The sequence below is a fragment of the Echeneis naucrates genome, chromosome 7, assembly GCF_900963305.1.
Source record: "Echeneis naucrates chromosome 7, fEcheNa1.1, whole genome shotgun sequence".
Taxonomy (NCBI): Eukaryota; Metazoa; Chordata; class Actinopteri; order Carangiformes; family Echeneidae; genus Echeneis; species Echeneis naucrates.
The window spans coordinates 3,521,953-3,536,896 of NC_042517.1; the positions used below are offsets into that span (position 1 = coordinate 3,521,953).

Below are 14,944 nucleotides of genomic sequence, written 5' to 3' on the forward strand. Positions count from 1 at the left end.
ATCCCTCGAATTCTTCTTCTTCAGTGTCCGAATTGAACAGCTGGCGCATGGTCAGCTTTTGAAAAAATTGAAGGCCTTATAGTGCGGAAAATACGGCACACACTAAATGGAACAGCAACAATTGTATGCTCAGAGAATGGCCAGTTTGACCCAAGTCCTCCAAATTGTGTCAGTAAGTGTGCTTTACCTTGTAAACCTCCTAAATGGTTTCTCAGCAACCTAAAAGGAGTGTTTGCTCCTGAATTTTGGAATAATTTCACTTTTACCATGAGATTGTCCAGATGAAAAAAACATCTCAAATGAAGCAGCCTGGCCTTTTTCATTGTAAATTTATTTATAGTCTCACTGTTTTTATCTTCTCAATGTTGAATGAGCATGTTGAGTGCGACTGCAGTCTTTTTTAGGAGTTTGTTGCCTGAGGATCTTACTCATCATGTGCCTTTAACAAACATCGGTGCAAAGAGGAATCACAAATGTGTTGGTAGAGTTGTTTATGCCACTTTCCTGAAACACTTTGTCTTTTACGAAAATCTGGAGTTTCACTCCTATCGAAGTTACGGTCACGCCAGTTAGTATAAACATGGCCTTTAAGACTGTCCTGATGTGGTAATGGAAGAAATAAGGCTACAGTGTGGAGGTTTTGTCGAGAATATCGCTCACAGCTGTACAAATGACATCTTGACTCACGGCAAACTCCCCAATGATGCCATTCGGTGCCTGCTCATCGACCGCCTCCCGTCTCTTCAGCTGGTCCAGGAAGTTCCTCAGTATCCTGGCCTCCTGCTCCATGGCGGGATGTATACTGCCTGAGACAGGACACCTCTCACAGGCATGTCAGGACACAAAGGTCCTCGTCCACAGGTCATGGAGGAACTGTTATGTTGAAAGTTAGACAGGTTTTGTGGTCAGATTAAAAAGTTTGCCACGCCTCCTCAGTGTCTCTCACTGGGTCCTAAAGTCACCCGGGTGTTTCATCGTATCCATCTCGCACAATAAATGGGTGGGAAGCAGCCACAATTAGAGCCGGCTGCAGAGTAATGTTCAAAAACAGGTGCGAAGAGCTGTTCCTACTCAAAAGTCTGAGAGCAATGTTGGCAGTCTTGCCTGTTAGACAACATTCAAGACGCACAAGTGAGGGTGGAGGAGGGACGTGGCCGGGATGGGAGCTGAAGTGAAAGGGAATCTAGGAAAGCAAAAACCTGAGACCCACTCAGCTCCTCTTGTCTGTTGTATGCCTGTTTTATAATGTAGCGTACAGCCACAGGCTCCATATGCTTCAGAAAGCCACCTCCTTCCTCACAGTGTTAGAGGTCAAAGATCAAGTTTACCCTGCCGCTCCTTTTAAAAACTAAATGCAATATCTTGTTTTATTGTACCGAAATTAGCAAATCAATTTCTAATTTTCCTATTGGCTTTAAAATACAATATTTTATTATTTAGAGCTGAAATCACAATTTATTATTTATGTCCATATTAATAAGAATGATACAAAATACATACGTGTGAGAATATTCCATATAGATAGGTATGTGTTTAAACAGATGTAAATACCAGTATTTGAAAATGAAAAGTGAAACATCTTGTAAAAAAAGGTACCAGCTGACATGACCTGGGGGAGAAACATTGAGGACCCGTCAGCAGGTGCACACCTTCAGTTGTGTGGTGACATCTGGTGGTGTTTCTGTGGTAAACACAAAGTGGTTCGGTTCAATGGTCTGATGGTAAGAAACCCCGACTGGCAGTTAGTCCGATGCTGCAAATATTTTCACAATCATAATAAAACCAAATCTTTACATATTTGAAGCGGCTTCCACAAATTACACATTTGCTTGGAGTCAATGATCAGAATTTAGATTTTGAAATGAGAGTATATAATAAAAAAAGGAGGGAGAAATCAGAAAAAACTAAATCAAAATTTTAAATAAAATGACTGTTAAAACAAACTTTTAATTTTATTGCAACATGAAGTAATGTGACCTATTTGTGCAGCTTGTTAAATGTGTGTGGAGGACAAAAGCACACTTCTTTTCTGTCACCTTGATGCACCACACAGGAAGTTGCATTCACCACAGTCCACCTAGAGAATTTCCTGTACTGTATACTGATTATTCTAAACGAAATTTTGTCCCATTTCACATTCTTGACTGCACCAACATGAAGATACTCTGTCTGATTTTGCTTCTCCGTGGTGAGTGAATGATCATATACAACTGCTACTCCTTTTGGAGACTAAGAAATGTAAAAAAAACTATTTCTAATGTCTAGTTTTATGTACACATTAGACATATTGCAAACATTTCTCAAAATATTGTTTGGTTCTATTTCAGTGTTTGATTTTGGAAAAACATTGTGAAAATTGAAATTCAACAATGAGATTTTGAAACTATATATAGATATATGTGACGGGGAAAACATGATAATTTCTCGACATGTTCCCTCTTAAAACCACACATTTATTAAAGCTCTTACCAATGAGCTTTTTCCTGAATTTTAAATTTGATTAAATGATAAATACTGTGGGAAGCATCGTCTTGTTTTTAAGCATGTTCTTGTTCTAATTCAAGCCTGTCTTTCAGCAAGTGTCCAGCTCCAGTGTGATAAGAAAAAGATCACAGCACATGTTGGAGGTGAATTCACTCTTAAATGTGACTACAACACAAAAAGTTTCCTGTTCAGTAAAAAGTACTGGTGCCGAGGGCCCTCTGGACACACCTGTGTGATTGTGATGGACTCGGAACAGGTTCATAAAAGCAGCGACAGGACTCACATTCTCGACACACCCAGATATGGACTGTTTGTTAAAGTCACACAGCTTCAATTTGAAGATGCCGGAACATACTGGGTTGGGATTGACAAAATATATGCTGACATCATGACCTCAGTAGTTGTTGTTATCACTGAAGGTAAGCAGATACCAGAGTGTTTTTAATGATTAGTGCAATGTTTGAATTTATTCCAGCACACTCTTAAACTCAAATGATTCAAATGAAGGTTTTCTGTTTTGTTGGTGCCAGTTCCAGTCTCTAAACCCAAAGTTTGGCCCACAAGCTCTCTGGTAACCAGGCCAACGTGCTGGGGGGCGTCGGTGACCGTGCGCTGTAGCTGCACAAAGGGCACTGCCGTTCACTTCGCCTGGTATAAACACACTCACCACGAAGACTTGCTTCTTCACCTGTCCTCAGACCTTCACCTACACTGCAGCACAGTGGAAGGAGAAAGTCAATATTACTGTGTCGCCAGTAATGACGTCAGCAGAGAGCAGAGCAAGGTCATCTCAGTGCAGGCTTTGGTACCTGCAGACAGCAACTGCATCTACGCTGTTAACATGGAGGGTAAGAAGAGAAAAGATGCTGCACTGGCTTCTCTCTCTGAATATCAAGGCAACAACATATTATCCAATAAGTGTTTGAGTTTTATTGGATGCATTATCATAATGCAGCGGGTTGTATAGGCCCTGGTGGTAAAGATTTTATGATTTTATAGGTATAATTAGAGTTCTTCTCCAGACAAAGTCTGAAAAATCACATGCACATGCATTGCTCTGGCTCCTGTGTTGTGTTAAACAGCAAAGTGCACTCTGTTACCACAATGGATGGTGAATGTGGTCATAACAAATCTAACAGCAGCACACTGCACATTCTGCTGTGGGCTTCAAGTAAATGGGTCCTTTTATAGTAAATGGGTAGAAAGTGACTCTTTTTCTGTAACAAATAAGTGTGAATGGCTTTTCCCCCCCCGGCTTTACAAGGTATGCTGTGCTTTAAAAAAAAAAAAAAAAAAAGGGTTGAGTTTTAATTACCAACATACCAGAAATGGAAATGAGGCCGAGTCACATAAAGTCGCATTTTTCCCTGATGAGATGGTCACAATGTGTCCTGTGTATGAGCTGGTGTACAAATATTTTCCAGTCAGTGCTGTTTTGTTTAGCAGGGGGTGGGTCTTTCTTCTTTGCCAAAATAATGGTCACACTTCCCTTTTTGATTGAGACTCTGATGTCACATAGTTCAGTGTTTCCTTTCCATTTCTTCATCTAAACTATGCTCTCATGGTGTAATAATGGAAAGAAACACTAATCACTCTTTAAATCTATTAGTGACGGAAAAGCCCTTCTCGAAATACAAAATTGTGGACGGTCAGACTTTATCCTTTTGAATATTATTTGTCGTTTTTAAAATAGCCATTTCACTACACTACATTTCAACAGAATGTTTTCAAGTCCTTGTGTGGCAGAGTAACTTTTTTGACCCCTCATTGTGGTACTAAAAAAGACAACAGGGCGAACAGCATTGATTTTTTATTTTTTTTTAAATTGGTGTTGTCTTGTTTGATAAAAGTTAAAAAAAAAAAAAAAGTCAGAATTGTATGGATACTATCTTATAAATGTGGGCTTTGTAGTTGTATTTTTAGGCTCAGAATAGTTTCAAGGCTGTTGTGAAATACGTAATTCACAAGCAATTATTCATAATGGAGTAGCATTTTTTATCTTTCTCTCTCTTAATCATCAGGCCAGCCCATTTATGACTGCGCTGACAGAATGACCACCACCTCGCCTGAAACGTCACCAGTGCCTACCTGCCCAACAACTGAACCATTGAAAATCCACACTGACTCAGGAGATTGGTCTTCATCGCTCAATCACACTCTTCAAGACCTGTTTTTAAGCAGGTTTGGCTGCAGAGCTTCTTTTTTTTCTTTTTAGAATAAATAACAAGAGCTAAAAGGAGACTAATTCATTGAATTATTTCTTGAAGTGGACCAGTAATTAATCAAATCTTTATTTACTCAGGTCAAAGACGGGGTTGCCACTCTGGCTTACACTGCTGCGTTGGGGTTCTTTCGCCTTCTTGTTGATATTTCTGTGCATTGTTCATGAATGTACAAAAGCAAGACACAGAAAACGCCCCAAGAGGAAAAGGAAGGTACTCTTCAAGCCATTGCCCAATTTGGCAGCGTGAGCTCTATTTGTAATTCTTTGGAAGTCACAAACCTACATTTGTTTATTTGGTTTTATTGTTTCCAACAATTGTATCAAACCATGAAACCGTGATGAAAAGTCTGAGTCATAATGTGTATGAGGGCATTTTGTTACATCAATGCACATTTCTTCCACATGTCATTACCAAAAGTATGCACAGACAAGTTATCTTAGGCAGTCAGATCTGCATTTAATTTACTATAATTTGTTCTGTTCGCAGTACACTGGGCAGTTTTAAAGACTCAAGAGAATAACAACCACATAAACAGTCATAAAAATAGAAAATGGGATTTCTGCTTTTCATTCCTGTCGTCAAATAACCAGGAAATTATTAGACAAAGGCATGTTTCATGGCTTTTCACAGCAGAAAACCTTATGCACAGACCAAGAGCAACAGACCTCACACACACAGTTGTTGCCTATCGTTCGGTGTTTTCGGTGAATTGCTTTCTAATAATCTAAACATACATATAAGTTTACATTAATACATTTATGTCTGCCTTACTTTTCATTTGTGGCATTAGGACACAGAGGAATACTGAACGATTTACTGAATTGTTCTTGTTCTGTTTTTTGTAAAACAGATAGAACTAAACAAGCAAGCTTCAATTGCACAGACTTAGGTGGAGTTTAGTGAACCCTGAGGCACTTGTTAACGGCCAGTCAAGGTTTTCTGGTGTTTACTCTGACTCCAGCAATATCAGCAGAAATCGCCAGCTGTGTCTGAGGGCGTCACCTGTGGATAGACTTCCACATAATTACAGTAACTGGAACAATCTAGTCCCAGGCGTGATACTGACCTTCACTCAAAGTGAAGCGCCAAAAAACCCCTTACAGGTTTTAATGTAAAAAAATTTCAAAATAAACTATTGTGTCACTTCTTTTGCCAACTGAGGATTGAAATAAAAGGTGAAAATAATTTTCCTACTTTCCTGCTTCTTCCACTGCACACATGGTAGGCCTACTGGTTTTTACTCCTTACATCTTTCATGTGATTTACAGAAAACATTGGCTCTGTATAAAAATATTAGAAATATAGAAAATAAGGGGAAAAATAATGTAATATGCTTGACTGGTCCTTGTAATTTACAGGCAGGATAGATTCATAGTCCAAAAGTTATTTACTGTATTTTACTCTATTTTATTTATTCAAGGTGTACCTCATCAGGAATTGCATCACTTCCTTGATTTGTTCCTGACTGGGTTGGGTCTGCAACATTTCCCTCTTTGTACGCTTTGCCTGAAAATTTTTAAACTGGGGAAAGTTGGTATGTGACGGGCCAACACCCAAATAAACAAACAAACAAACAAACAAAAAACCGCGTGTGTGTGTTTTTACTGAAATAAACAACAATATATCAGTGGAGATCTTTCCTGGTTCAAACAAGGTCACAGCAAACACTTTCAGGTGGATTACTGTGAGCTGACAACGAAGGGAGCTGTCAATCGGTAAAAATTCAAGAAATAAAAATAAAAATAAGTTTTATCCTCTTTCTTTTGTTTATATAAAAAAAAAAAAAAAATCCGCGACTCTTGACACATGTTGGGCGATCACTCCCTTCGTGTCTGAGTCATCGTTTATCATTTCCGACTTTCCAGTTGGAATGTGAACGCAACGCGTGAACACACCCACTTCCACTGAACTGCAGTTAAAAAAAAACGACGTTCACCATTTTGAGGTCGTTCAGGTCCAACCGACTCTCCACATCTCTGCAGGTAAGTCGGCTTCAACGATTCAGATAATCAATTCCAGTAATAACGATGATGATCATAATGAAAACAAGCTAACAGACCAAATGTGCGTATTACATTTTAGTTAAACACGCCGTAAATCGGCCACTCTTCGCTTTGGGTTTCTGAACAAGCTCCTCCAGTTAAATAACGTAATATCCATATAAATTCACACATCCCGTCAAACACAGTTCAAACCTCCACGATGATCTTCTGCTGAATTCGGCTTATCTTTCTATTTCTATGTTTATGCTAAATGACCAATGTCGTTTTATTTATATATATTTATATATGAGTGTGTATGTATTTCTTTTCTCCGGAGACGCCCCATGTTTTCAATGGAAAGGAAACGAAATGTGCAACCGTCAAGAGAAACCATTATAAGAGACCTCAGCCTTTTTGTGTTTGAGGTTTATTTAATTTTTTTATTTTGAGTTGAATTAACCATCTTAAATCTGTCACCGAAGGCCATTTTGTGACGCAGTTCGGCAGGATTAGCCACACGCCGTTAGCTTAGCTAGCTTAAAGTTGGGTTATTTTGAACGACGTTTCGTGGTTGATATTTCTGTTAATTTTTCCGTCAGATGACATCAAATGTATGATCAAGTCGGCAAAACGTGTCTTCCTTTCTGGGTTTAGTTATTTTAACCTCACCCATCGACGTAATGTTGATGATATAGACCGATATGTGAAGCAGCTCACCTGTTAGCATGAAACCTGTAATGTAAAGAAGATGGACTCAGACTTTTTACATTTTTGTTTGCTTGTTTCTTTGTTTTTCTTTCTTTTAAGAAAAAGAAAGATTTCATCATGGGTTTCACCCATTTCCTTCTCCTGAGCACTCTGAGCCTTGGCATTTCTGTTCAAGGTGAGTACTAATGCAGATAAACGTGTTTTTTTTTATTTATTTTTTTTTGTGGTTTCATGTTAACTATCTGCCTTCAACCCCCCATTCACAGCTCAAAGTTGCTCCAGACCTGTGGGTCGACCAAACATGCAGTTGAAGGGTGACGACATTCTTAAAGACTCTTTTCCTGATGGGTCCACGGCGACATTCGAATGTGCGACAGGTTACCGGTCCGATGGAGGCTCTGGGACCGTTACCTGTACTGCTGGGCAGTGGAGCCTGCTGGAGCTGAGTTGCACAAGTAAATATTTGCAATAAACACATTGCCATTGAATATCTTTTGAAGGAGTCCTGATGGGATGTCTTTCTTTTCAGAGAAGAATTGTGGTTCTGCTGGAGACGTTACAAATGGAGAGGTTTCTTACCCTGAAGGGAGTTTATATGGTGCCAAGCTCACTGTCAAGTGCAATGATGGGTCAGTAGTAAATAATAGCTGATGGTTTATGTTCAGTTAGTTTATTGAATACCACTGTGAGTGTCTAACCAGTCAAAAACCCCTTAATTCCTGTTGTCCAGGGTGTTAATAAGATTCCCTTACCATTAGGTGGTGTCGTGTGACATGTACGATCGAACACAGATCATTCTTGAAAACCTTTATTTATTTTTTTTTCTCATCTCCAATCAGCTACATGCCTGTTGGTGGCAGTAAGAACATCTTTTGTCGTGATAATGGATGGGAAGGCAGGTTGCCATCTTGTGAAGGTTGGTAATCTTTTTTTTTTTTTTTTTTTTTAAGACTAATGACAAAACCAAAGACATTCTACAAAAGCCTGTTTTCCTTCTAATAGAACTTATTTACTACAGGTTGGTAGGTTGTCCACCGGAAATGCTCGTCAGGGAACTGGAAAATAGCTAATAACTGGAAAAGCTCCTTTAGCAAGATGTTATTTCAAATTAAGGGGAGCTAATACATGGACTGACCTGACAACTGATTGACCTGATTTTATTTTATTATTTTAAGATTGTTTTAAAAGCCTTCCAAGGAACGTGCATTGGAAATGAACAGTAGCTATAAATGCTGTGATGCAGTGCCTTGAAATATTGCACAGTTCTCTATGCCTGTACGATCTGTCCATGTCAAATAAATATTGAAGGAGTGAATGAATTTGTATTTTGCAGTGACGACTTGTAGTCCACCACCTCCAATTAGCAATGGGAAATTCATTCCAGTGCAAGAAGAACCCTATAATTATAGACACAGTCTAATCTACAGCTGTGATCGCGATTACACACTAAATGGAACATCAACAATTGTATGCTCAGAGAATGGCCAGTTTGCCCCAAGTCCTCCAAATTGTGTCAGTAAGTGTGCTTTACCTTGTCTTGTTTTTGGGGGCTTCTTCCCTCCTTTCTCTTTTTTTTTTTTTTTTTTTTTTTCCCCTTCCTTTCTCAACATTGTCCGGTGTAATCTTAGCTGCGATTGACCATCTTACATGCTATGGACAAGGTTCTTTAGGACATCAGTAATCACTTCAAATTTCTTTTCCTGCAGAGGTTAACTGTGAGGAACCTGAAATTAAAAATGGGGTCTGGGTTCAGGGTGCTAGACCCCCATATGGACACAAGGCCACAGTGACGTTACAGTGTGACGATGGATTTGTCATGGAAGGAAAGGCTACCCAGATATGTCAAATAAATAGTTCTTGGTCACCTGGACTTCCAACATGTAAAAGTAAGTAGCGGATTAGATCACCTCTTAAAAGATTGTTGCATGTTTGTTTGTGTGTGTGGTGTTTTTTTTTTTTTTTTTTTTTTTTTTTTTTTTTTTTTTTCTCCCCCCCTCTTGTACTAAATTGCAAACTTACATTTAGTTCCATTCTGTTGGTGTTATTAGAAACTTTTTGGAGGGGGGTGGGTTCAAGTGGTTTCTTTTTGTTTGTTTATTTGTTTTCTGAGACTACAAAGTCCCTTTAATTCATCTTTCTACTGGTTAAAAAAAATTCCTAAATAAGTTTTGTAAAAGAAATTTGAACACCGTCTTTTGGCCAAATCAACTTCACCAAGAATATAGAGGAATATTCCCATTTGATATTCAAAGTGTCACACCTTTTGGGCCTCACTTTACTTGATGGTGCAGTACATGTAAGACGTGTCACTGCTCGTTTGTCTCAATCTGTACATGTTAAGATATAGCGCTATTTTTAAAAACTTACAAATTAGAAATGGATCATTGGCAGTGTCATCAGAATTCTGATCACATTGACTGCATGGCATTCGGATTAGACAGTGCAGCTGTGCATGATCCTTATTACAACCCATTGCATTTAATTTGGCACAAAACTGCAGATTAATTTGGCTTTGTGGACCTAAGAGACAGATTTGTCACAGAAGCTGCACATTACTGAGAAAATCTAGAAGTGGGTTAACAGTACAGATAATTTCCTGTCATGTTAACAGACTCTGTGGTGGTGTGTAAGTTGGACTTAGTAATTTCTGCCCCTTTAATCATAAATCATAAAACAGCATGCCAAAGCGAACCGCCTAAGCGTGATCTTTCCATTTATTAGTACCACTGTCCTTATTCGTACTTTTCTTTTTCCAGCCATTCCAACCACACCCAAAACAACTACAACTACAACCCCCACCACCACCACCACCACCACTACTACTACTACTACTACTACTGCTACTACTACTACTACTACTACTTCTGTAAAGAAACCAACAGGTAGAGTGCATTTTAATGCATCGTCACAAAAAAAGTCTGGTTCTTATTTGCAAATTTGTGCAGTTTGTTTTTGCCAAAACGTCTGGAGGCCTGCTGTAGTTGTACTTATGAATTGCTCAACATGATTTTTGAACATGTTAAATTCGTTTGAATCATGACCACTGCTCTGTTAAAAATCAAACATCCAGGTGGAGGGTATTTGTTCACTTACGTCATTCTTACGTCATAATAATTTACACTGTCTTACCTTCAAACCTGTCCATAACTCTGGTGCACTTGTGCATCTGTTTCTATCACAGCTTTTTTTTTTTTTTTTTTTTTTTTTTTTTTGGGTTTGTTTTTTGTTTGTTTTGGGTTTTTTTTTTTTTTTTTTTTTTTTTTTTTTTTTTTTTTTTTTTTGTGTGTTTTTTCCTCCCCCCTCAGAAAGCTCCAACAGTGCACAACACAGTCAAGCTGGCTAAAGGGTCATTTCATGCCAACTCACCCGAGGTCAAAACTAACCTGCTCCGCTTACTGTCGTATAATACAGTTCTGCTCCAAATGCTGTTCTAAAAAGTTTTAATGGTTACCTCTAAGCCGCAGCTATTTGCTTATATATCTGAGTTGGCTTGAAATGGGATCAAAATACTGTCTGGAAATTTTATGTTGTAGTCCAGTCGCACCCACACACACACAAACACACCATGATCTCTTATTGTTAAGTAACAGTTACACCCAATGTATCTCTGTTCCACTTGTGAGACACATTGACAGATTTGAATTAAAAATTTTTTTTTCTGTCCTGTTTCAGATAAGGAAGGGCCATCAGGTAAATTAACAATAATTAGTTGGGATGGATCCATTTTTGTCCTGCTGTCTATACTCATCGTTTTTTATTTTTTCTTTTCTTTCTCTCACAAACAGGTGATGCCAAAAACAACAATGGATGGTGGGCTTTAATTTTAATTCCAAGTAAGTTTAAATTTATACTTGTACTGTTGCCTGACCTTCTTGAGGAAGGTATCAGGTTCTTGCTAGCATCAACAAATGAGACGCGTTCAGCCGTTAAAATGTACGGACACAATCATGGCTGGTTGTGTCCCTCAACGGAAGTTTCTGTCTTGTGGATGGCATTTGTTTTTGCAGTGGATTGAACATTTGAGGTTTGCATAAATATTTACTAAACATAACCCCAGTTTTCTTTGTACTACCAGTTTAACTACTTGCAACATCAGGATGGTTTCATGCACCAGTACATTTGTTAGATTTATGTTTTGTTAATTATCACATCATCTTCTTCCATTTCCCCTCCCTCATTATAGTAGCCATTGGTTCTGTTGCCATTGGATTGTACCAATACAATAAGAAAAAAAAAAGGTAAACTGTTTTTTTTCCACAAAATTCAACAACCATTGTGATGGCTTTATCCTTTGAATGGCTTATCCATGCTTTTTTTTTTTTTTTTTTTTTTTTTTTGCAGCATCTTAGTTTGGCCATTAACCACACTGATCACTTTTATTTATTTAGGTTCCCCACCCGCTTGTCTTAATCTCTGTTCTCTTTACTCGCTCAATCGTTGTCAGACTAACCTTGTCTTCCTGTCGCGTGTTGCATGTTGACGTGTTGTGCAAGGCTTCGTCTTGGAAAGTCTTTTTGTTCGTCTACCACAGTATCAATGCTGGCATTGCAATGACCTGTCGAGCTACTCTCCTGCATGGACCTGCCAAGTTGCTCACTGGGGGTGGGGTGGGGGCTCTGACCTGTACATCTTATAGATGTTGATTTTTAAAATGTATTTTTTTCCTGTTGTTGCTGTTGTTATGGATGTGCAGGCACAAGGCATAGGAAGGAATAAGAAATGTCACTGTTTCATGTGCATCAGCTTGTATGGCATATAATATATAGTTTATTAGATATTTGTTTAAAAAAAAAAGGTTAAATGGTTGGAAAGGAACAAATTCTAAAGGCGTCAACTGTTTCCTGCTTTAGAATGAGCTTCTGCTTCTCCCCCATGCCATTGTGGTTTAAAATGGGAAGTTGCAGTGGTTTCTGGCATGCTATATTTCTAGAGATGTGTTTTTATGATATAAATGCTCCATTTCCTGTTGGGCCAGAGTTATTTATTTATTTATTTATTTATTTTTTTTTTATTATTTTTTTTTAAGTGTGTGTAACACCTAGCAGCACTACAGGAGAGTATCAAACACTAAATCAATAGTTTTAAAGGAATTAAACTTTACAACTTTGACATCAGTCAAAGAAGTAATATGGCCACAGTTTGGTGGCCTGACATTGTTGAAATTTGACATTTTGTTTAGAATGAAGCGATAACCTTCATATGCAATAGTGATTTATACAGTGTCCTTTTTGATACTGTGGTGACATGTTAATTCTCACTATCAACAATGTGCAGTCAGCATCTTATGGTGTTGAGTTTGTCTGGATTTTGGTTTTGAGATGTGTGTTGCGGTGCGCAGGGCTGGTGTGTGTGTTTTTTGTGTGGAGTACTTTTGGTAGATTTGTTAGTCACTTGGGAATGGAGGGTTTTTCTATGCTAGCTTCTTGTTCGAGTCGTACAGAAACAGTAATGTTGACCAGTCATTATTGGCTTACAGCAATCTTAAAGGGTATCCTGAAAGAGTGCCTCCAGAGGATGTACAACTCTCGGTAAGAAGATGGACCTCTGAGCATACTTGAAGTTATAAATGCCAAATGAATAGACAATTATGAAATAAATGAGTGCTATGTGATTGTGTAGGAAGATAATTGTACAGTATTTCATCGTGCATGTCCACACTGTATTGTTGTGCTTTTCTCCCCATGGTGAGCTGCTCACTAACCCGTCTGTCGGCCAGATGGAAAGTTGCTTGAGTTGCATCTCAAACCCTTCGCCAATATTAACTTCTCCTCCTTTCACAGCAGATTTACAGTCAAAAGTCTAAATTGGACAGAAAGTATCTGGCTTTACACCTTTTTCTTTGCTTCTTACTTCCTGTAGTAATGGTCTCCGCCCAGAGTTGGTTACTGTAAAGCAATGATGAGAAGAGCACCATCACTGGACGAGGCTTCGAATGTACCTGTGCTCTGCATGTGGATGGCACAGGTGTATGAAACCACTTGAAGATTAGTTTCTGAACACGGTTTGAGATTCAGAAACTTCGGCAACTTGCTCTCAATCCACAACCTGTACTTAATAGAGACCCCCCCCCCCACCTTCGTAGGCTACTTCCTTTGCCTATTCTTTAAAATTCCAATCAGTGGTGTTGAGGCAGCCTTCCATTGCAACACCACAATGGGTTTTCTGTAATTATGAAAGATTGCAATTTCATGTACATCTGAAATTCTTTATTTCAAATCTTTACACTTTACACACTCAGAACATGCTCAACCACCAAGTACTATAATAGCTTCAGCTGCACTGATCAATCAAATGAGCAAAACCATTTAAACAAACAGTTTGAATTAAAAAAAAATTTAAAAAATAAAGGCCACTAGCTTAAAACCACTGGATATACGAAACCTACAAAAATCACTATCACAGTCTTACGCTTGTTATTGAAATGGCTGTACAAACATAATTTTGAATGACTGAAAGAATCTCTTTGCTCAGAAACCGAAATGGTAAACTTCACTTTCAACTTTATAGAGCAGTGGGATCTGTAAAACCTAGTGCCTGATTTAAAGTCAGTTGCCTTAATGCACCCAGCCAAGTTCTGAGCTTGCGTGTTTGTAAAGTGAATAAATGTTATTGTTGGTTAAAGGTTTTAGGACAAGTGTTGTTTAGTTTTGGGTTTTGCCTAAACCACTGTGACATCTTAGAAGTTGGCATATTGCTCAGTGTTTCCCCAAGTGAGGCTACTTTAGACAAAATAAGTGATCACATGCTTGATTGAATGTTTAGAATTTTTTAAGCCAGGATAAAGGTGGAGAAAACCTTTAGTGTAGTGTGAAATTTGTAAATGAGTTTGGCCAACAAAGCAGAAATGTCTTTCTTTATATATATTCCCTTCCAAATTTTTCATTCATGTAGTACGTGTTGAGTCACTTCTTCTGAACAGAGATGATTAGGTATGTCTGTGCTTATGTCGTTCTGTCCGTTTGGCTTTGTTTTTTTTGTTGTTTTTTTTTTTTTTTTTTTGACACTCGCTTGGCATCTGATCTTAACTTATTCTATTCAAGTTTTCAATTTGAACAAAAACGGCAGTTAATGTGTGCTATGAGAGAGAGCAAAACTGCCCATTTGCACTGTTTTTATAATCATTAAAGCAAATAAACAGAAATGGAAAGCCAGCAACCTGTTCTTACTGTGTTGTGCATGCGTTCAAGCTTACTGTCAAGCAATGGAGTGAATTGAGAACTCATTAAATACTTGTCAATCTGTTCACGTATAGCCTCTTCCTTCTATTGCTCAGTTAAGTTTTCACGCTCAACGCAGTGAGTGAGAAAGGAGTCGATAAGAGCTATTGTGAAAACCTGCTTGTGCTTTTAATATTTCAAACCTATTGAAATATTCATTCCATATCCACTTTCTGTAGAAATCAATTAGGATTTATTCACATACAGGAAATTGCTCAGATACGGGGGCTGAGTGTTGTGACATGAATTTACAATTATCGTAGATCTAATGTTTCTGTGGGGAATGAACATTCATCTTAAAGTCTACGTGTTAGACACAAAGCTTCTC

At 38.3% G+C, this 14,944-nt stretch overlaps 2 protein-coding genes across 13 annotated transcripts in view; both read left to right on the plus strand.

The window, feature by feature from the left end:
- Positions 1-14,644, plus strand: part of LOC115045785 (sushi, von Willebrand factor type A, EGF and pentraxin domain-containing protein 1-like) — a 35,083-nt gene extending 20,439 nt beyond the window's left edge. For 6 of the 12 annotated variants that reach the window (XM_029505672.1, XM_029505679.1, XM_029505681.1 and 3 more), the window contains 10 exons: positions 7,666-7,854; positions 7,929-8,028; positions 8,239-8,315; positions 8,733-8,915; positions 9,106-9,285; positions 10,156-10,281; positions 11,072-11,089; positions 11,185-11,232; positions 11,583-11,637; positions 12,876-13,250. In XM_029505672.1, coding sequence (XP_029361532.1) covers positions 7,666-7,854; positions 7,929-8,028; positions 8,239-8,315; positions 8,733-8,915; positions 9,106-9,285; positions 10,156-10,281; positions 11,072-11,089; positions 11,185-11,232; positions 11,583-11,637; positions 12,876-12,957 — 1,058 coding nt within the window. In that variant the 3' untranslated portion in view covers positions 12,958-13,250. The other 6 variants (XM_029505673.1, XM_029505674.1, XM_029505675.1 and 3 more) reach the window with 6 other exon arrangements.
- Positions 2,142-6,247, plus strand: LOC115045787 (uncharacterized). The gene is made up of 5 exons (XM_029505686.1): positions 2,142-2,188; positions 2,577-2,903; positions 3,015-3,332; positions 4,506-4,665; positions 4,787-6,247. Exons 1-5 carry the CDS (start codon positions 2,155-2,157, stop codon positions 4,953-4,955), a joined length of 1,008 nt encoding a protein of 335 aa, XP_029361546.1. The 5' UTR covers positions 2,142-2,154; the 3' UTR covers positions 4,956-6,247.
- Positions 14,645-14,944: the final 300 nt, after the last annotated feature.

Coding starts and splice junctions, on each gene's coding strand:
- LOC115045787 (XM_029505686.1), top strand. CDS start 2,155: ATGAAGATACTCTGTCTGATTTTGCTTCTCCGTG. Junction 2,189..2,576: donor TCTGATTTTGCTTCTCCGTG/GTGAGTGAATGA, acceptor CCTGTCTTTCAG/CAAGTGTCCAGCTCCAGTGT. Junction 2,904..3,014: donor AGTTGTTGTTATCACTGAAG/GTAAGCAGATAC, acceptor TGTTGGTGCCAG/TTCCAGTCTCTAAACCCAAA.